This window comes from Uloborus diversus, chromosome 1 (assembly GCF_026930045.1).
Source record: "Uloborus diversus isolate 005 chromosome 1, Udiv.v.3.1, whole genome shotgun sequence".
NCBI lineage: Eukaryota > Metazoa > Arthropoda > Arachnida > Araneae > Uloboridae > Uloborus > Uloborus diversus.
The window spans coordinates 233,840,841-233,864,548 of NC_072731.1; the positions used below are offsets into that span (position 1 = coordinate 233,840,841).

The following is a 23,708-nucleotide window of genomic DNA, read 5'->3' on the forward strand; positions in this document are numbered from 1 at the left end:
TTTGTAATCACTTTCTAATGTCAATTTTATTATCACGTGTGTAAAATTTAGCTTCATTCTGGCAATTTCTTCTTGGTGTAGCAATTTCAATGGCCAGTAGTGTATCTATGTACACTTATATATGCGTATATACGTCGACTATACACGTATATAATCAGAAACTCAGGTATGCACGTATATACTCGAGATACATGTGCAAACACGCAAATGATGTTCGTTTTGCGCGTACATGCTCGCATATACACGTGACTCGTATATACTCGTGTAGACACGTATACACTCCTGTAGGCAATCACGTATACATGCTTATATGCTCGTGTATACACGAATATACTTGAGTAGGCACATGCATGCATGCATCTGATGTATACATGTATTTATTCATATGTGAACATGTTTACTCTTGTTTACACGACACGTATATACTCGTGCATACCCGCATATACTCGTACATATACTTGTAACTATAAAAATAACCGAAATATACAAATAATAGGGTTATTTGTAACAGTTTTGCAGCTGTTTTTAACTATGACCACTTTACCCCATGCTATGACCACTTTCCCCCACCCTATGGGGTAAAGTGGTCATAAATACAAAGGGAAATGAAATTGTTATAAAACTACTTAAAACAATATTTTTTTTCCTGAAATTCAATGTACGTGTTCTTTAATAATGCAATGTAAAATAATAACAAAAAAAGTTGAAGTATTTAAATAATTTATTGTATTTACTATCCACCTAAATTGAAAACCTACGATTTTATGACTACTTTACCCCACCAGACCCTACAAGTTTTTCATCAAAAGCTTTTTCCTACAAAGTTTGTTTGAAGCAAATTCGCCTCACAGTTCGGAATTGCCTTGAATTTCCCCGCAGGCGCTGATGTTAAATTTTTTTGAACTGTTGAAAATTGAACAAAAAATAGTTCAAATCAAAAAGTGAAATATGGGAATGAGGTGTCCTCGCCGAGATCTTCGACTATTCATTCAAAAGTTATCAGGGGGGGGGGGGGGACAGACAGACCGACGGACCGACAGACATTTTTCCCCATCTCAATACCTTACTTTCCAATTTTTAAATTTTCAATATTTAATTATTTTATTTATTTTTGACCTTTTTTTTTGTTTTTTTTGCGATATTTTTAAGATGCATTAAGCCTTCTGTCATGCTTTTTTCTTCTTTTCTTGACTTTTACTGGGAAAGTAGGCTAAAAAAAGAAACAAGTCTCTCTCTAGATATATTACATGAATTTCTTACGATTAACTTAAGTTTCAAGGTTATTCATCGCGACGGGGCAAAATTGGGAGCGTTGGTTTACCCTTATTAATAGTATTTTCAGAAAAATCCTGAAAGGCTTCAACTATAGTTTGCTGAAATTTATCAATTTTTTACGCATAATTTGATTTTTTGTAAATATAAAAGTTTAAAATAAAAGAATATATTATACCCTCTAATATCCCAATTATCTAATACTGATCGATAAACTTCATTTAGTTAGAATTTTTATTGCCAATTAAAAAATTCCTTTTCAGTATTTTAAAGTTTTCTGTTGACGTACACATTTTTATTCAAATCGGTTTGTAACACTTGAGTATTTTTAACCAGCACTTTCATAGTAATAATCTCAAAATATGATTACAGATATCCTTTTTCTAAAAATAAGATTGTTATGTTTATACATCGGCCATCATATAAAACAAATCAAAGATATTTCGCAATCAATGAAAAATACATTTTCTCAGAGGATAATACCCTTGCATTTGATTCATGTACGGACGCATTGTCTGAAGCCAATGACACAATAAAAAGAAAATCGGTTTATTCCTACACGAGAAAAGCATCCGCAATCAAACAAGAATGAATTACAACTGAAACAGAAACAGCGAAGACAAAGAAAAGGACGGAACACAGATTTTCATGTCCGTTATTATTTGAGATCAAAACCGGCTAAATTGCAACTGACACAGCCCATCATTCTAAAGGCCTAGTGTCAGCCCCACGTGTTCCTATGATTAATACGGCAAGATAAAAAGCGTTCTTGTCACATAAATCATAGAGACCTATCTGGCTCTCGGAATTCCGAAAAAGGCATCCCCTCATTCTCACTTTTTCACTCGCCCTCTAATGATCGAAATGAAAATTTCTTCATCTTCATTTTTCTCGTATAAAGAGAAATTTATCATACGATATGGGTTTTGCTTGTGTATTTTATTATACATATACCAATATTACTTTCCACGATGAAGGAGCTCTCGCAATAAATTTGGAAAAAAAAACTATCGAAAGCTAAATTATTGTTCGATCTTTCTTAATATTGTTACACATTTTGTAAATAGCAATTATGATTAATTTTGTCGAACCTCTCTAGAATTATAAATAGCCGGGCTTCGTGTGAATGAGAAATTAGAGTTAGTCTTCTTTTTAACGGTCAGACCGTTGTGCGGAAGAGTTTCTAGCTCTGTTACTGTGAAGCCTTTGCGCTGTGTTTTTCCGTATTTTGATGTAAATTCGTGTACTACGGCTGAGTTTGTTGATAATTGATATTTGCCTAATTGCTATGGTTAATAGAAATTGTTTACTACATTTCTTGTATACAGCTGTAATAAATTTCCTGTGTTTTTCTCAAGAACTGTGTCGTGATTACAGAATTTCTTGAAGTGAACGGACTGGTAACAATATAACTGTTGCAACTCCATTTAGGTTTCCACTGTTCTTGATATGGGTTAACTCCACCTAAGCTTTGACTCTTTGTTAACTTTCTATTTTAATATTTATATCGAGCGAGTAGGACAGCATATAATAAATGGTATCTTACGTTCTTAATATTTTAATTGCGAAGTTATGAACCAGGTTATGTTACATTATGTAAAACAAGCAAGTTATACAGTTATGCATTATTCAGCTTAAAAGTGCACAAATATATATTCTAGCACTTGTATATAAACTTCTTACGTGTGCATACCTATACTCATATTACCGTATTTGGTGTTGAAATAAATTAGTACAAATATAACAAGTCTAGAGTCTCAAGAAGAACTGTACTTTTTCCTATGGTGAAAATGATGTTTCATAATAAAAGTGGAATAAAATCTAAAGAAAAAAAGAAACCTGTTTCCAGTAGTGAAAACGAAAGCAGATGTATTTTTGAAAAATGCATTCTGTTTTTCTCAGCATCAAAAAGTCTGCGCATAATATAGGTACAGATAAATTAGAACAGACCAAAAGGTCACTAGTTTATAAGATTGCTTCAGTACGCATTAAAATTAATTTTGATTTGCCACAAGAGGAAAAAGTAGAGGAGTTTTGGATCAAAGTAGAGAGGTAAGAAATTAAATTATATGCATATCCCATTAGCTTCTTCCAAAAACTCAAATTTTTATGGCATACCGATTTGAGACATTAGAGTTAGATATGTATAGATACTATCAGACATTAATAGTTGCGTACAGACTACAAGAGAACATTTGTCGTAGTGAATTTGGGGATGATCAACATTAATGTTTCGATTGTCCATACGATCGTTAGTACATATGTACGTCAGGACAGGCCGAAAAAAACTTTAATGTGGGAAAACCCAACCTTGCAGCATCGCAATGCTGTTATTAGAATCTGCTTAGCCGTCACAATACTGTCAGGTGAAGTTTGCCCCAACTCCAGTCAACATTTATTCAGGAATGATTAATTTAATCTTAAATTCAAATTAAACTTTTTTCGTAAACGCCATACTTATTTGTTTTTTATAACAAGGAATTACAACAAATGAACGAAACAGTGAGTACAGATGTCTCGAGTTAAATCACTAATCTAAAATGAAACAAAAAAAAAAAAAAAAAAGTTACTCATACAAATGATCATAATTAACATTATTTTACCAAACATTTATTTCCTATTTTATACTCATTTTATTACTGCTTGACTTATTCAGCTTACAACAGATTTTTTTTATAACGAATAAGATATATATTACCTTACGTCGGCTCAGAAAACTCGAATATATTTTTAACATGAAACGTAAAGCAAGGCCGCTTTTAAATGGATCTTACAGAGCACACAATTATTTAAAACTTACGTGAAGTCATGTCTAAGTGTTTTTGTCTAATGGAAGTTGAAAACTACAAGGATCCAAATGTATTCCACTCTTTTTCCACAACAGATGCACCAAAATGAAATGTCTCAAACATTAGTGAACCTAAACAATGCATTTTTCTGCTAAATGGAATAAGATAATGATGCTAGTTTTCTTCTACAGAAAGAATTTCGAAGGCTTTTTAAAGACAAAACTTTAAGTAAAACTTCTTGGAAGTAGATCTGTATTTGGAATTGATTTTGTTTTGTGAAATATTTGGTAGATTATGAAAGCAAATTATTTTTTTGGGGTGAAAATTATAAAATTTTCTAATAGCTTTTGTAATAAAGAAGAAATTCTCCAGTAGTTTCCTTTTAAACCAGTGAAATTCACCCTTTTTTCAACCCACGGGCCAAACCTCACATTATTAGGAATTTCGCGGGCTAGAACAAATATAAAATTTTATTGTACGATTTTTTTTTCTAGATAGCATGGGTAGACAAGGGAAAATAAAGACAATAACAAACCAAAGTTGCTGTCATCATTACTACATGCTTGTTTTATTCATAAAAACTTTGCATGTGTATTTTAGAAATCATATTATGACAAATTGGCCTCAAATTTGCAACACTTATTCATAGCACCGCAAGAACAAGATTATTAGTTTTGGAAGGTATAGAATTTATTTTTCATTTTGAACACAACGACGGGTCACATTTGGCCCGCGGGTCGTAAATTGGGCACCACTGTTTAAAAAGTTTCCCTCTTTGCACAGTCCTCATTCCACAGTAAAGTTAAAAACCAAATATTGAAAATATGGAGAATTTTCTATTAAAACTTGATGCGCAAGTTGTACACTTAACACAAAACGTCAAAATTAATTGTTTTAATTATGAAATTAATTTATGTAAGCCAGCTACAACCTGGATGAAGTCGTGTAGACATATACAGTGGAGGTAAAAAAAAATTGTATCACCCACCCCGCGAAGGAGAGGAATATCATCCCGACTGCATTCAACACACAGTCAAGCATCCCGTATCCCAGATGATTTGGGGATGTATTTCTGATCAAGGAGCTGGTGGGCTTCACTTTGTTGAAGGAACAGTCAACCCTCAGGTGTATATTGGCATTTTGGAGGAGAAATTGCTTCCTATTATCCGGAACCACGTTACTTGAGTTCCAAACGTCATTTTCCAGAATGATTCTGCTCCGTGCCATAGGGAAAAACTGGTAAGTAACAATTTTAAAACCTTTATCCTGCCATTAGACTTAAATTGATATGGGGTTAAGTATTTTTTTTTCTCTAAACTCACACGAAGGTTCAGAAATGGAAAAATGAGCATGGAGTTTATTAGTCTGCCTTGGCCCGGAAACAGTCCCGATCTACGTAAACAATTTTCGGATTCCTGCTGTTAAATGTTTATTTCATAAGTTTTGCAGAATTTCACATGCATTCATCGTTAATCGATCTGACCAAAACTTCTCACATAATCCCATTGTTGTGAAAATGCGAGGTGATGCAATTTTTTTTTGAAAGCACTGTAGATCCTATCGGGGCCAGTGTCGTGCTAATTCGCACACAAACTCCATGCTCAATTAGCAGACTTCACTTAATATCTCTGACTTTTAATTTGTCTATCTACATCATCGACAGTAAATTATCTACTGGACGAGTAAAATAAAAACTACCGGCTATGTAACATTTCTGCATCCCGGTGACATAGTATGTATACGTCCTGCCTCTCTTAATGTAGGTCCGGACGCTGTGTGAAATCAATCATGACGAAACTATGAATTATTATTTTTTTTTTTATTTCAGAAACCCAAAAATTGGATATTAACTTTACAGTTAGACAATTCGCCTCACTACATCAGGTAAAATGCCCCACTTAAAGTAAGATCACCAATTTTGATATGTAGTGCAAAAAGTATTAACCATAGACTAATAATAAGAATAGACCGAGCTATGGCAACCCTTTTGCTGCTCATAAACCAAACCATGTGACTGGTGGATATCCTAGCAACAGCGGGCGTTGATCGTAGCAGACGATCCACGTCCGCGAGAAATAAAATAAATAGAATTGATGGAACACGGAAGAATGATCTTTTATGGAGTCCGATTTGTAAATTTGTTATTCGAAGTTGTAAATATTTTGTTAATATAGTGAATTTTTCGTTTAGATAGTATTGTGCATTTTCTTTAGTCAATTTCAATAACTCTCTAAGCAATTAAATTTGCAAGCGCCCAAAAAGAATCGACAAACGGTAAGATTTTTACCTATAATTTCAATTTAAGATACCGATTAGTACATTTTTGCGTTAACGCAAAACGTTTACACCTTTACGTTTACGCCAACGCTGACGTAGTAGTTCCAAATGAAATGAAAGTTACTGAAAACTGTGACCAAAAACTATTACTAATGTCAAAATAATGCATAACTAAAAAAAACAGTTCAATCTCTGCACTTGGAAATTTTTTTTAATGAAAACACATTGTCTTAAAATACATGTCGAGTGTCAAACTATAGATAATGCTGTCATCTAGCAACCATGCTGCCAAAGTCTTCGCCAAGCCCTTCCACTAGTCACGTGATACATCTATGAACCAATTTTCTTCATCAGCAAGATTGAAAAAGCTCGGTCTACTCTTATTATTAGTCTATGGTATTAAAAAATAACTAAATTGCAAATCAAAACAAATTAAAAATTTACCCATAGATAAAATGTGTAGTGAATTTTTTTTAAGCGTAATAATGTTTGTAACACATAATATAGTCAAGTGCTCACTTGACTGTATTATGTGTTGTACTGTATTATGTCCCATACTTGGGAAAGTATCCTAAGATAGGGTATTTTGCCGAATGTAGTTTTGAGGGCTGGTGCACCTGCTGGTATTTCACCAGTAAGAAATAAATGGTGTTGCAGAATAAATGAGTTAATCTAAAGAGACTATGTAAGGTGAACTTTGATGGATCAGCTTAATGGGTTAGTTTTATGATTTTGAAAATTTCGAAAAAAAATTGTAATTTTTAAGTACGGAAATAATTTTAGTTACACACGCTAACTGAGCAGTATTAGTTTAAATTTGGTTCACAATTCATCTCGGCTATGTACCTGTGTCTTATTTAGGCAAATTCATTTCCACCAAACTGATTCTATTGAACTTATTTATTCATAAATTTGAAAAATTGCAAAATGCAAATTGCAAATTTGCAATTGTGTGATATCATAACAAGACAGAACGGTTGTCATTGAAAAAAAAAAGAATTTATTGATGAGCGAAGACATTTTGCTAAAAAATTACACATATTAGTTCTACTAGTGATAACACAGGTCGACACACAAAAATCATCAGGAAAGGTAATATGTCAGTTTTATGTATTTTGACGTCCTGATTCCAAATATGTGCTTAGTTTTGCTCTATCACATAAAGTTTCTGAGATATAAGCATTTTAGTGATTACGTTATTTCTGCATTTTCAATGTAAAAGTGTTTTTATGTTATTCCCATTTCTTTGCTTGTCTTACTTAATTCTGAAATTTCTTACAGGGACAACATCAGTATAGGTGTTAGTGACTTTGCCATCACCATTGAACAGAGCGTACTCTACTGTTTGATCTGATTTAAATGATAAAAATGCCCCGAAAGTGTATCAATCATCCCGACAGGTTCTGTTATGTGTGTGGTTCTTTTACACCAAAAGGCCAAGTACGTTCAATCACTCATGATATTAAAAAGATGTACCAGTTGTACTTTAAGTGTCCACTTGGTGATCAAGACAAAAGCTGGGCCCCTCATGTGATATGCTCAAGTTGTTCAAATGGTCTTCGCGACTGGTTGAATATGAGGAAAGTGGCTATGCCATTTGCTGTTCCCATGATTTGGAGAGAACCCAAGAATCATAGTGATGACTGCTACTTTTGTTTTGTGAAACTGATGGGCTTTTCTGCAAAAAACAAACATAAGATTAATTACCCAGAACTGGAATCTGCAATTAGGCCAGTTTCACATGATGATACCTTGCCAGTTCCTGTACCCCCAGTGTCTCGATTGGAAGAAATTGAAGTCGAATATGAAGACTGTGGATCTGATGCTACAGGCAGAGACATGGATACCTCAATTGATGATGAGTATGTACCTGATGGAGTAGCAGAGCAGCCAGAACGCTTTACTCAACATGAATTAAATGATCTCATCAGAGATCTTTCATTGTCAAAAGATAAATCTGAACTTCTTGCATCTAGGTTGAAACAGAAAAATCTTCTGTACGACGATGTCAAAGTGTGTTATTACCGAAATAGAAGTGACACTTTAGCACAATTTTTCACAGTTGATGGACCAATGGTGTACTGTAACAATGTCAATGGCCTCTTTGAAGAGCTGAATCAAGAATATTTTGTTGCAGATTGGCGATTGTTTATTGACTCCTCCCAGAGAAGTTTGAAAGCAGTGTTGCTTCACAATGGAAATATGAAACCATCAATCCCTATTGCTCACTCGTGTCATCTAAAGGAAAGTTACGAAAATATGTCAGTTGTTTTGGATGCTATACAATATAAGCATCATCAATGGAATATCTGTGGAGATTTGAAAGTGATTGGTCTGCTAATGGGAATGCAAGGAGGTTTCACAAAATATTGTTGCTTCTTGTGTTTATGGGACAGTAGAAATACAGAACAGCATTATGTTCGTCGTGATTGGGGACAGAGAAACATGTATGCTGTAGGTAGAGACAATGTTCAGCACAATCCTTTAGTTAATCCAAACAAAATCTTTCTTCCTCCACTACATATCAAGTTGGGATTGATTAAAAACTTTGTGAAAGCCATGGCAAAGACAAATTCGCAAGGGTTCCAGTACATTTCACAGAAATTCTCCAGCATTTCACCAGCAAAACTGAAGGAAGGGGTATTTGTTGGTCCTCAGATCAGAGAGCTTATGAGAGATGATGTGTTTGAAGGGACTCTACATGATAAGGAATTGAGATCTTGGAAAAGCTTCAAGTGGATCTGTAAAAACTTCTTAGGAAAAAATAAATCTCAAGAATATGTTGAAGATGTTGAAAAACTACTAAATGCATACCAGTCTCTTGGATGTCGCATGTCTCTGAAAATGCACTTTTTGCATTCACATTTAGATTTCTTCCCTCCAAATCTTGGGGACGTTAGCGATGAACAAGGCGAGCGGTTTCACCAGGACATAAAATTAATGGAACACCGCTACCAGGGTTTTTGGAATGAATCAATGATGGCAGATTACTGTTGGATGTTATACAGGGACAACCCAGAAACATCATATCACCGCCAGTCTAATGTCAAGCACTTTTAATTTTTGCTCATATTTTGGTTTCCGGTTTTCAGGTGAAATGTATGGTTCAATAAAAACTGTTTTGTAAGGTCTAGCATTTTTTGTTATCTGTGTAATACTGTTTTCTTAATGTCGCCCATGTATTTTCTATACCTTATAAGCTATGGTTTTCGCGGAGCAGCACCATTAAAAATGGTGCTGCTACGCGAAAACTATATGTGCTACAGAAAAACTATTTACATTTTTGAATTCAGGACAAAAAACTGATTCAGAAAAGTACAAAGTCATCTGCGATGATTAAAAAAAGTTTTTTTTGTCGACCTGTGTAATGAGATGCAAAGTATAGATGAGGCTATTTTATTTGTCGTGAATCTCATATATTACGAAGGAATGAAAATGAATGTGAAAAGATGTGAAATACGAACATGGAGCGTTAAGAATAAGCTGTGTTAATAACTTTTTGGGTTCATCAAGTGTTCTTATGCTTCCAAATATAGAAAGAAAAGCGGAAATATTACATTCAAAAGAATTAGGAAGGCAGGGGAGATATTCAATGTTTTCAAGGGCAAGCCTGAAATCATTGAAAGTTTACAATATTATATTATTTCTATCTAATGATATGTTTTTTTTTTTTGGGTCGTAAAATAAACTTTAAAATGGTAGTTTTTGTCCCAAACTATTATCTATTGCTGAATACAAGAAATAAAAAACAAAATAATAAGTGTCCCAAGTTCGGGGGGGGGGGGTCCCTAACTTGGAACTATGAAAAAAAATTTTGTGGGAGAGGGAGGACTTATATACATTTATATCTTGTGTTGAAGTGAAAAGCTAAGCCACATCCTTAAAATAGAATACTTCGTTCGAATAGAAAACACATGATCAATATGCTACTAAAGGTAAAGGTTCAAAACTGTCCCAAGTATGGGTACTTGAAAAATTGTAGAAATCAGAAAAAGTTAGCTACTGTGATTTTTTACCTATATTTCGACATTTTTTTAAATTCATTTCCTCAGTTATTGATTTTTCAATTTACTGTGCATTTATGGTAAACACGAGCCATACAAATTCACAAATTCAAATTTCATCAAGTAACAAAATGTAACATAATACAATTAAGGTAAACACACCAGTGGTGGCCAGTGCTTCCATAGTGGCCACTTTAAAGCTACTCATATGCTTTGAAGAAAGAAATGAACAATAATAATGTGATTAATATATTGGTACTTTGTGTAACTATCATATTTAATCAGTTTTACTAATCAGTTATTTGAATTTAAAGTAGTTAATGTAAATTCTTCGGATGGGAGAATGTCAGATGGACACTAGTGAAATTTTCATATTTTGGTGTGGCCACTAATAGAACAAATTAGTTTTCTAATCGCATATTTTAAATTAAAAAAATTTATACGCAATAACTTGTAAATTTATAACAAACCACGCATCTAAATATGTATCACATGAGATAAAACTATATAATTATGGCAATGAAATGTAACGAAAATAAACATTTTTACTATTTGAAAAGTTTTATTGAAAACGTTAGAATAACTGAAAATTGTTGAAACAACTTTATGTGTGGCAAAGGAGACCCCAACCACACCCCAAAATTTTTACGGGAAGTTTAGTGCCACCAATGGCACCTTTTTCGCGCAAATTATCATCTGAAATAGAAATACAATATTTTTACTACTTTTCGCTAAAAGCAGCTTTTTTTTGAAACTTCAACCCAATTGGGCAAATCAAGAAATTGTCGAAAAAAATTCAATTTTTTTTATGTGCACTTTGCTCTACCAATGGCATATTTTCCGCACTACCCATCTCCGAAAAAAAAAGTTGTTTTTCGACCCACCCTATTGTGTATAGCGTGCCGTCAAGCATACTTTTGAAGTTTAAAATTAGACAAAGAGTTGTTTACTTTAAAACACATCTAAAAAAAATCTTTGACTGGATTTTCAAAAGCTAAATAAATAAAGAGAAAAAGAAAGAAAATATAGAAAAAAAAGGACACTCGCAACATAATATTTCCCGAATAAATGTTATATTCGACGGAAGCAAATACACAGATTAGTAGATATTAGGACTTTTTTTTGAGATATTGTATTGAGCCTTATAGCATTGCGTTATGCTATAATGATGTATTTCCTTACAAACTATATTGCAGCAGAGTGGGTTCAAAAAAAAGGCACAAAAATCATATTTTTGTTTTAAAATTATATTAAAAAATAAATAAAACGTAAATACGCGCAATGCATTTATTCGAAACATTATTATTTAATGAAATGTTACCTTTATTTTTAGCCTTGGATTCGAAAAGTTTTCGCTGTTTGAGGCACTTAGAGGCAATTTTTTCCAGTACACACCTTCTGCCTTTGCTGTTGCCTCTCCTGTTACGTCAGGTTTACTGTTTTCTATTATAACATAACTATCTGAAAATTTACAAAAAATATGATTTTAGAAACACTTAGCTTAATTCATGAATAGCAGAACATAGCAAATTTATACAACGTTTTCATCATTATTTCAAAGAAACTTTTCAGAAAAAAAAAAGTTGAACAAAATAACTAAGCTATGATATTTTTTTTTATTTATATTTTTAACCATATATTTGTTGCCTTACAAGACATTAGCTGAAGTTTAGAACGCATACATGCAGTGCACAGTATTATTGAGTGCAAATATTTGAGTTTTTACAAAGATAGTTAGGATAAAAACATACGTTTTAAAGCATCAGATTTTAGTACAGTAAATACTAAGATCTATTCGTTCCAGAGACATTTTGTGCTTTAAAAACTAAAGTGTAAAACCACGTGAATATACTGCTAATAAGTAAAATTCAATGACATAATTGACGAACAGGAAATATCTTTTACTGAAGTAAGTGTATAACTTAAGCGAGTTCATTACTTAAAGTTTAGGAACTATAACATCTATATACAAATTCTTATATTTATGTAAAGGTATTGGCTCTATAGCTTACAACAAGCATATTATAATATTTTTTTCAACCAATATAATTAAGAGGCATGTTGAGTTAGTTTCAAAACGATTCAGCTTTATAAGGGAAAGTGTGCAAAACACATTTTGACCATTTCAGTTGAACTGCTGTTTGTGCAAAATTTGTGGTTCTTGTTTTAAGAAAACTCATTAAACATCTAGTTCTGGAAAAAATAATGGGAGAGTAGAATTAAATTCATTTAGATTCAGTTTTATAAGAAAACATTTACGAACAAACAATTTTCCAAACAAAAAACCATGTTTTTACTTTAAAAATAAAACGCTATGAATGTACAATTTAAAGTCGTTTTACATGCAGTAATATTTACACTAAGGCTGTAAATCATAAAGTTGTTTTTTTCGTTCAAACTAGAAGAGCTCACATACCAAAAAAAGTTACCAAACCATTACATACCAAACCAGCGTCTCATTTGATTTCTAATTTCCCAATGTATTTCATCCAAAGACGCCAACGAAGTCCACAGAAGTAAAGAAAATCCCAGAGGTTTTAAACTTCAAATTTATAACTTAAAAAAATATTAGGGAAACCAAATCCATCGACGAATACAAAACTTTTATGCAACGTGACAAATGCAGTATCGGTATGATTTTACGATTCTAATATTTATCATGCTTGTTCAATATTTTAAATCAATCTATTCCTGCTAGAAATTAGTGTATAGCGTTTTGAAATAAAAAAGAGAAAGAATTCCGAGAAATAAATATCTGATGACTTTTATTTAGTGACATAATATCGTCATTCTTTATACTAAATTACACATCTTTCAAGTCTAAATGGATAAAAGGCTTACTATTTGAATTATTTTAAAGGTATTCAATGAATCTCTTGCAAGTCACGTTTAGCATGGTATATTTATGTGATATGTTCTGGTTTGTTGCTCATGTCACGTTCTAGTCTGTGTCTATATGTGCGTTAGCGTGCTGATATTTATTATTATGCATTTTATTTTCATCTATTTTTACCCTACTTTTGAGTAAAATTGTTACTTGTACAATGAATAGTTAATAGGGTAGTCTTTAGCATGCATGAAGATAGAATTATTAACAATTTACCTGACGTAAAATGCTTCAGCTGTTCATCTTCTCTGTGCTCACATAAACAATGGTTGAAAACTTTGTGATCTTTATGTCCCTCTTCTGTACACGTCGTGTTCCTGAAATTATTAATAACGTAAGTTAAAATGGTACTAAGTAAATCTAAAAAAAAGCTTAAAAACTTCAAAAAATGAATATAAATATTGCAGAAAGACCAATTGCCTTTTTTTGGTACATAAAACTCAAATAGATTGTGGAGTTTTTTTATGATTTTAAACATAATGTTTAACAATATAAAAACTGCTAGTAGTCGATTATGTAAAATGGCAGAAGGGGCTGGTTTTCCCCCGTTATGTGTCTTCAGTAAAGTGTTTGAAATTGTCTTCATGATTAAGTCCCCATGCCTCACACATTTTCTCTGATAAGTAAATAAAAGCTGAGTGCATAATAATTTTCGGTGATGTTATTCCTACATCCCAAAAGTTAAAGTTAGTTTATGTTTTGAGAAGCAGTCCTTATAAGGCTGGTGAGTCATTTAAAAGTATTTAACATTGTGAATTCCAACTGACTGCAATAACATGAAGATAATGACGAAACTAGAGTAAATAGCACAGTTTCATATATTACTGCGAGTAAGAGAAAGGAAAACATTTTCATTGTAAAATACCTCAAGGAGCACTATGAACCCTCCCATCGTGCAGTTATAGTGTTCAATATTGACATTGGTATGGGGGTAAGACTAAATGATTTAACAAGGAGTCAAATAGGGTCGTATGAAAAAATTGGCAAGTTGGATTGAGTGCATTTAGTTATTCAATTTATTGAACTGTAAACAGATAGAGTAGTTAATTTTTTTCTCATTGCTGTTAATAAGACAAAATGCACTTATATACAATAGGGTGGGCTGAAAAAAACTATTTTTTTTTATTTCGAAGTTGTAATAACGCGGAAAAGTTGCGAATTATAAAGACAAAAAAGGAAAAAAAATATGGAAAGCGATTGACATCTTTTGGTCGCGTATGGGAAAATTTGGTTAAATTAAGACATCGTGGCTACCGTGTGGTTTGGTCAGCTATCTATAAAGGGGGTTGAAGAGCGGTTTTATGTATTAAAAATATTTTAACAGTGATACGTTAAAAACTATGCATATTTTATTAGTTACTAAAGATCGTTGGAATAATAAAATGATTTCGAATACGAAACAAATTTGAAGTAGCTAAATGTGACGCCTAATCTTTTCCAGTTCACTAATTTTGTTTGCTCATTTCAAAACAATATTATTTATGTAATGCTTTGTCTAAAATGAAAAATTTTAAAAATCTTTTCAGATTTTAGATTTGAACAGAAAAACAGCTTGTTTTGGAGAGAAATTAGGATTTTCGGGTAAAATAAAACTATGTATTTTTTGAAATAATGTATCGGAACGGCGTTCTGTGGAGTAGAAATTACCGTAACGACGTTCCGACCCCACTGAGAACCCTTCTCAAAGAAAATAAATGTGCACCCTGACATAATGTGAAGCTGGAAAAATTTGTTCATCTCGTAAAATCACCAACGGACAGTAGCATGGGAGGACATTGCAGCGATGTATTTGGGAGGGTAGCATTGAAGTAACTACGAGTCGGAGAGTGTGGGCTGAAGTGTGTACAAAAAAGAAAAAAATAATAACTCCTCGCGATCGATTTTGTCATTATAACAAAAGTTGTGTAATAAGAAAGTAATTCCAAAAGCCAAATAAGAAAAAAAAAATGATCTGCTTAATACTTAGACGCGTCTCTCTAACACTAAAAAACAAAAAAGAAAAGGTTAAAATAATTTTTGCAAACTTATATTGCGTGCATGTTTTTAGATTGAAGAATGAATATTTAGTAAATATTGATAGAAGTTTCCTTGGGGTTTATCTAGTGCAGTGCGTAGCATTTCCGTTACATGGCAGCACTTGTACATTATTTTTGAATCACTTTAAAAATGATAGTACTTTAATAAATCCTTCTTATTTTTCTCGATTTATTAATGTCAGGGAGTTTCAAGCAAATAGTGGACGAATATGGTAAAGTTTTTGAGGATTCCAACATAATCATTGTTCCTATTTCCATTGTATAGTGCACGTTTCTTAGTTTCAATTTTTTTTTTTGAAAATTACTTTTTTTACGTTTTTAAAATGTCTTTTTTCATGCATTTTAATTTCAAAAAGGCACGCCTACTTATTAAATGAAAATTCTAAAATTTTAAAGGGTTGAATGTTATAGTTCATATCTTTTCCGCTGTACGTCAAAATCAATTAAAAAAAAGAATAACAAAAAAAGAAAGCTTATTATGATGTCGAGGTAGATGTAAATCAATTTACGAAGTGATTATAATTTGAGTTGTGCAAGTCCAAACTGGATACAGGGTAACTAATTCATACAACTATAATTCTTACCTGAATAGCAGTTGAGTTTAGTGCACAATTTGTGAGCTTTAACACGTGCCAGTATTTTTGCCTGTATACCTAATAGAGGCACTTAGAATGAGCAAAATCCATAGATACTTCAATTAAAAAAAAAAAAAAAAACTTCTACCAATCTAACTCGATCATATCTTCTGTCAGAAATGCAAATTATTTTTTTTAATGTGTAATTTTATATTTTAATTGTATCTTTTTAATATTATGTTATCAGGGTTAGACTCAAGATGATAGTACATGACAAAAACTGTTTGGCCCAATGCATATACAAAATCAACAGTAGTAAATATGTTATCGACTTGAAATGGTGTTTTGCATGTAGTAGTGTCTGTTCTCCTTCTATTATTGCATTTATTTCGAATATATAGCTCTTTATTTGATTTATGACCACTTTACCCTCATTGACCACCCCAACAGACCTTATAATTTAAAATGTTGTAAATGTATTGAAATATTCAACCGATAAAACCATAATCTTGTGTCTACAGTAACTCGCTAAAGTAAAACATCGAACGATAAATCTTTATTTTTTAAAACCCAAATGTTTGTCGTAATTAAAATACGAAATTGTAGATAGTAAACTGGACAACAAGTAAATTTTGCCGTCTCTTACCTTAACAAAAAGGAAGCACTGAGTTTCTTTTGAGTAAGAAGTAATTATTCGAAATGAAAAATTATGCTCTTTGAATGCGAATGAATGTCGCCACATTAATGACATTAAATAAAAATGATACTAAAAGTTAAGAGCGCGTAGGTTTACAACACTTTCATAATGCTGGTCCAATAAGAACATGATTTAACAAAGTACACGTTAGATGTAGATGTGAGATTTTTTTTTGACCATTACGGTGCGCAATCAACAACTTACTTTGAAAAACAAACAATTAACACCTTTTAATTAACTGTTTCGTGTCCTAAGTTAAATACTTAAGTCATTAATTTCCATTCTTCTTGAATTTTTAAGTGCAATAATAGATTAAACGCTCTTAATTGTAATTAAAAGTTAGTTATATATGTGTGACAATGTGTTAAGTTTATTTTTCATTTCCTCTCTTAATAGAATTTTAAAGCACTTAATTACTTTGCTTCACCAGGAACGAAACAGTAAAGAACAATTGTGGTTGGTGTACATTATTATCAAGTAGCAAGCATGCTTTTGTAATATGAAATGACTCTGCTTATTAAATTAATGATTTTGCTGTTTTCTAAAGACACACTAGTTTACGGAAGAATTAATCAAAAGATTGATTTTAAATTACCCCATTTTGGGAATAGAGGGAAAATATATTGAAAACGTTGCTTGAAAGAGACTTTTCAAAACGCAGTGGCGTCTCTACGAAGGGGTAGTCACCCGTACGGGGGATGACATCTTAAGTGGAATTGCAAGTTTTTGGAAAATATGAAGCTAAAATGCATTTTTAAGACTAAGAACCCCCCCCCCCCCAATACTATCCGTTTCTTGTACATTAGCCGACTTAAAATTTCCTTATGGCACAAATGTAGTTGTTTCTGAGTTGGATGAATTTCATGTTTCCAAGTTTGCATATTGTGGTGACACCACAAATTACTGCCCCGGGTGTCGCCCATGCTAGGTACGCCACTGCTAAGCCTTTAACAATTAACTATTTGATACAATGAAAGCATTATTGTAAAATAATAAACAAGATGAAATTACAAGAACGAAATTGATTCGAATCAAAATTTTAACACACTTTGTTTTTTAGCATTCAATCGAATGCTTACATTTCAAAGTTCACAACCCTAAACGTTAGACTAATTGCAATTAATTTCATAAAATTAGTGCTTTGCGATTTATGCATAAAATGCGATTTCGGGTTATTGGTTTTATCATATTTTTTTTTTTTTACAAAACTACATATCTCAAGATACAAATATATTTATAACTTCGGTTTTATTTTTCGTGTTCAATAATTTCAAAATGCTTGGTTTTTCTTATATTAAAGAAAAATCTCGCATTAAAGTTATAAGAAAATCCAGCTGCACACGTGGCGGTTTTCCATCTACAAATGTGTCGGGTTCATTTCGAAAAAGTTGCCTGTAATCAGATACCCAGAAAAATAAAATCTTAGCATGAAACAGTTCAAAATGCAAGTTTTTTTCATGATTGGCCAAATAGCTCGATAATTAGGAAGGAACAATGTTTCAAGAATGGAGTAGTAATTTCATTATTTCGATAAGAAAGTTAGTAAAAATAATGTGAGAACACTATGTCATAGGAAAAAAAAAATCGGAAAAGATTCAACAATAGAATACAGTCGAGTCCCGACTTACGCGAGGGATGCGTTCCAAGACTCCTCGCGTAAATTGAAATTTCGCGTTGTAGAGAAATGTTACGTAACAAATTCTTTTGCACACTGTTAAACACCCCTTAAACTGCTTTAAAGTATTCCCCAAATATACAATAGTTTCTTACATAAAGAACTGAACTTTTACTGTTTTTAAAAAATAAAAGAAGCCGTGTTATTCAACATAAAATACTTAAAGTTTCACAAAATGAATGATCAATGGGTGGGAAAGACATAAAATAAAACAACACGGCACGCGCAGTATGTAGTAATAATAAAATGCTGCACTATAACATTGTACAGTAGATACAGTAATCAAGTTTCATGAGTTGAAAAATAAAGATGGTGATGAATTATGCTCCTTTCTTTTTCAATACATTTTTAAATACGGTTGCTTCGCCTTGTCTTTTATAACGTTTCCATTTTATAACAACAGCCTTCCTGAACTCTTTAATCCACAGTACAAGAGCAGCTTCCATTTTCATAATACATATGTACTTTGCTTAGACACTACTCTGCAATTAAATACTGAAACTAAGTTCTGAAGTCTAAGTTCTAAGTTCTGTTGTTTTGGCTTTTAATTGTACTTATGAAAGATTCACTCATACTTATTTTCATGCTACCGTCGACGTTTTGCAGTTGTTCAAGCATATCGAGAACCTTTTTTTTTTTTTTTTGGCAGGAACTTTCTTTTTCTTCCTATCTTCAAACTTTGGATGAAACGGCGCACGAAAGCGTCATTCTATTTCATCAACTTTAATAATTAGAATGCTGAGTAATTGTTTGATGCACTAATAACGCTATACGTAGATTAGTTTGGTGTGAGAATTTTCGCTGATGTCAGTGGTGCTAAAGGGATGCAATAACATTCACGAAATCAATATTTAGCACCCAATAACGAAGCCGATACCCGATACTTCCTTCCAAAAAAAAAAACGACGTGTTGTCGACGAGGAATTCGCGTTAGCTCTAAAATTATTTACTCGTGAAAAACTCGCATTATAGCCCTTTCACGTAAGTTGGATCGCGTTTTAGCGGGAGTCGACTGTAAAGATAATATTTGCTACCAAAAAAACCATCGCATATTGAGCGAGCTAAATAGGTTTCGTACAGCAAAAATGCTTTAGTTAGTTTAGTTTAAGTTAAAATTGTTCACTAAAACGGCTAACTTATCTCAATTTACCGCAAAATATTTTTTGTAGTAAAGAATAACACAGATACCATCCATTAAGAATACATCTCTTACGTTAAGAAAATTACAGAAAATCTGCCAAATGAGGTTTGACATTACTTAAATAGAGCTGAAATTGATTTTAGGGGCATTTATTATTATGTACAAATGCGATTAAAGTTTATTTAAAAAAACTGCTGCTTAATTCTAAAACGTTTGCTTGCCACAATGAATCTCTAAATGGGGCTTAAATTATGTGAACTTCACGGTATCAATTTTTCAAATTTTAAAGCTAAATAATCGCCTCCGATGGAATCCACTTTTAGTTTGATTGAAGTTATCTGCTACCCTAATTTTAATGTCAATAACTTGAATAAATTCCTTACTGACGCTGAGAAGGAGCTTACGTTCATTTAGATTAATATTTAATTGATCTACTGTGATTAAAATAAATATGATAAGAAAATCAATGTAACAGTTGACTCCCGCTACAACGCGATTCAACTTACGCGAAATGGCTGAAACACGATTTTTTCACCAGTAAAGAATTCCTCGCCCTCAACACGAAACTTTTCGGAAGGGAATAGTGGTGCGTAAGTATCGGCTTTATTATTGGTTACTAAACATTTTTTTTGTGTGTGAATGGACCTTCATCTCTTTAGCATTACTGAGAGTTGAAGTTCCAGCACCGCATTAGTCTGAACGTCGCTTACACAAATAACTCTACTCCACATTTCCATTTATTTTTTTCATTCAAAATGCTAAAATTGATGAAACATTATGACATCTCAGAGCGCTGTTTCATCTTAAGTTTGTGCATATAGAAAGAAAAAGAGAAAGTTTCTGACATTTTAAAGAAAAGCTAAAGCTTCTCAAAATCTGAAACTCAACTGAAAAGTGCGGCAAAGGTAGCACGACAACTAGATATGAGTGAATCTTCCATATGTACAATTAACCGTCTAGAAAAGGAAGTCCGTCAAGTTCACAGAGTTGTACCTAAGCAAAATGCAAGAATTATGATAATGGAAATTGCTCTTGTATTGAAAGAAACCAGGAAGTATTTAAACATTTGATCACGCAGCATAAATCATCATCATCCTCACTTTAAGTTACAAATATCATTACTGAATTTACTGTACAGTACAACTATAGCGCGTTTGTTTTTCTTACTATATACCGTACTGGTTTATTTTATGTCTTTCTTTCCGATTGATCATTGATTTTTTGCATCGTAGCAGTATTTTATGTTGAATAAACCGGTTATTTTTTAAATTTAAAATACAGATAAAAATTCAGTTTTTTTTTTGTAAGTAACAGTACTGTATAGTTAAGAAATAGTTTGCGGTGGTGTTTACAAGTAATTAACTTAATTGGATATGTTTATAAAAGTTTATACACATACCCTTTTCCACAAAGCGAAATTTCGACTTACGCGAGGGGTCTTGGAACGCATCCCTCGCGTAAGTCGGGACTCGACTGTACATGATAGGCTTTTCTTATGATGTTGAACTGCTCTTGATGATTCAAGTAAAAGTAAAAACTTGAAAGAATGCTAAAAGAATGATCGCGCAGCATAATGCCGGTTTTTTTTTTTTTTTTTTTTTGCTGGATAACAGTTAAAATGTTGTTAAACGCGTAATTAATGTAATAAACAAACATTACAAAGATTTATACTGCTAGTATTTTTCAGAAGTTTTAAGGGGATTAGGGTATGCTTTGAATCAAGTCAAACATCGGTAAAGATCTAGGAATATCAACAAAAATATTCTTTGCAATGTAAGAGTATTAAACAAGAAACATCTAACCTCCAATATCTGTTATTATTTCACAAACTGATAAAGCTTTTGCTAACTAACCTTTGTTTTACAACTCGACCTTCATCCTATTAATATATACACTAATGACTGAAGTTTTTTTCATTTTGTACAAGTGATAATTTAATAATATTCCCAGCACTAATGTTAATTTTATTAAGTTAATAAATAAACAATTTGAAAAACTTCTATTTTTGTACTACAAAACTTAATTTTAAAACTATTATTGAAAATATTTTACTCTAATTTCTTTATTAACAAAGCATTAGCAAAAAAAAAGAAAAAAAAATGTTTTGCAAATGAGAAACAGTAGGTAATCATAGCTTAGTATACTTATTTAGATAAATTAATTGACACAACAAAACTTTTCATACAACAGTAAAAATAAATATTAATTTTTGCAAACCAACTTCATGGCAAAACAGAATAAACTATTTAAAAAAATCAGCTATCGGTTTCATATTTTTGCAATTAAAAACAGAACAGCCCTATACCGTAACCAAATCATACATAATTTTTAAAAATATTGATTTTTAAAGTGTATTTCTCGGACCGTGCCCAATTAATTGATTTCAATTCGAGAAAACTTTTTTCTAAACTACTGTTTAGTTATTTTTTGATGTAGAAAACTTTTTGTTATCAAGAGACTTTTTAAATGACCTTTTACGCAAGGCACGTTCCACAAGTATATAAATTAATTTGATTCATTTAGAGAAAAAAATAAATACGTAAAGTGCTTGAAAAATCGAAAAAAATAAAAAAAACGAGAGCATTTGATGAACATTTACAAAATTAATCAATATTATCATTTTTAGTAAGAATTAATCAATTTTGAAGTAATATTTTAATTCCTTCATTTATTAATTACTTCTAGTGGAAGGAAGTTCCTCGCTCTCTTGCAGCCCAAAAAAAGTGATTTGTTAAATTAACTTAGCTACTAAATTCTCTACATGTAGATCGGAAAATAGCGAAGTAAACAAACAAAACTTCTCCCATATTTAATTATATCTTCTTCTAAGTACGGCTGAAATTATAAGCGGGTGCTGTAATTTTTCGATTAAAATTAATCGCAAATATCACTGTTGGAAATATAAATTTGGCCGATGCCTTTCCTCTATTAGAAAGCGATAATTCGTCAGACATTCATTTAGAAAATTTTAATTACTCGCTCGCATGTCCTTCGTAATATTTAAATCATTAGTTCTCCTTTCCTTCGATTGATTTTGAAGAGGGGTGTTTCGGGCTTTTGCTCTCGCACTGTAATTAACAGTAACAGTTATGCTTGAACGATTTTCAGTTGCATTTCTGGAAGTTCCTGTACGGAAAACTTTGCGGAAAGATGCTACGCGCTCGTCCATTAGGATGTAGCGAGCGGTAATCGTTGAGCTGTTTAATGTACGAGAAAACATTTCCTTAGGAAGATGGAAAGATACTCCGGAATTTTCATCTGGAATAATGTTTTAAAGTTTGTTAATAAGTAAACCCAAACTTATTTCACTGTTTTTTAGTATTTTTTCAGAATAATTTTTAAATAATTTTTTTGAAGTCAAAAATAAAGGACAAATTTAATATCACATTGTTTTATGCACAAGTACTCCAAGCAACCATTATGGTGTAGCTAAGGGTTCGAAGTATAGCTCCGAAATTTTCATCTGGAATAATGTTATGAAGTTTGTTAATAAGTAAACCAAAACTTATTTTATTGTGTTTTTAATTAATTTTTCAGAAAATGATTGAACTGTACTTTTAACGTCAACAATAATTGGAGTTCTTTATTACATTATTTGATGCTTAAGTATTCGAAGTGCACATTAGGGTGTAGATAAGGTTTCGAGGTATAGCTCCAAAATTATAATCAGTAATAGTGTTTTAAAGTTTGTAAGTAAGTAAATCAAAATTTTTTTATTGTTTCTTATTATTTTTTAATGAAATTATTTCATTACACATTTTAAAGTCAAAAAAAAAAAAAAAAAAGAACGCATTGAATATCATATTGTTTCATTCACAAGCATTCCAAGCGCACATTATGGTGTAGCTCAGGCTTCAAAGTATAGTTCCGAAATTTGCACCTGGAATAACGTTTTAAAATCTGTTAATAAGTAAACCAAAACTCCTTTTTTTTGCGCTTTTATTAATTTTATAGTAAATTCTTTAATTATACTTTTTAAAATCAAAAATAATTGGAGACATTTATTTTATTGCTTGATGCACAAGTATTCCAAGCTCACATTAGGGTGCCGCTAAGGTTTCGAAGTATAGCTCCGAAATTTCCATCTGGAATAATGTTTCAAAGTTGTTTAATAAGAAAGACAAAACTTTTTTATTGTGTCTTACGATTGTTCGAGAAAATTATTTAAATATATTTTGGAACAACATTTAAAACCCATCTGATATTAAACTTTATATTTCCTTAATCAGTAAAACAAAACTTGTTCTACTGTTTGTTATGATTTTTTTCAGAAAATTATTTAAATATAATTTTTAAAGTGCAAAATAATCGGAGACATTTTTGATGCGATGTTGTCAGAAAGTGTAAAAATCACA

The 23,708-nt window shown here is 31.9% G+C and overlaps 1 protein-coding gene across 1 annotated transcript in view; it reads right to left on the bottom strand.

The window, feature by feature from the left end:
• Nucleotides 1-23,708, bottom strand: part of LOC129219339 (neural cell adhesion molecule 1-like) — a 197,851-nt gene that overhangs the window by 9,310 nt on the left and 164,833 nt on the right. Inside the window, exons 12-13 of the mRNA XM_054853703.1 lie at nt 13,446-13,524; nt 11,664-11,803 (exon numbers count right to left, since the gene is read on the bottom strand). Of these exons, the coding sequence (XP_054709678.1) occupies nt 11,664-11,803; nt 13,446-13,524 (219 nt within the window). The remainder of the gene's footprint in view (nt 1-11,663; nt 11,804-13,445; nt 13,525-23,708) is intronic.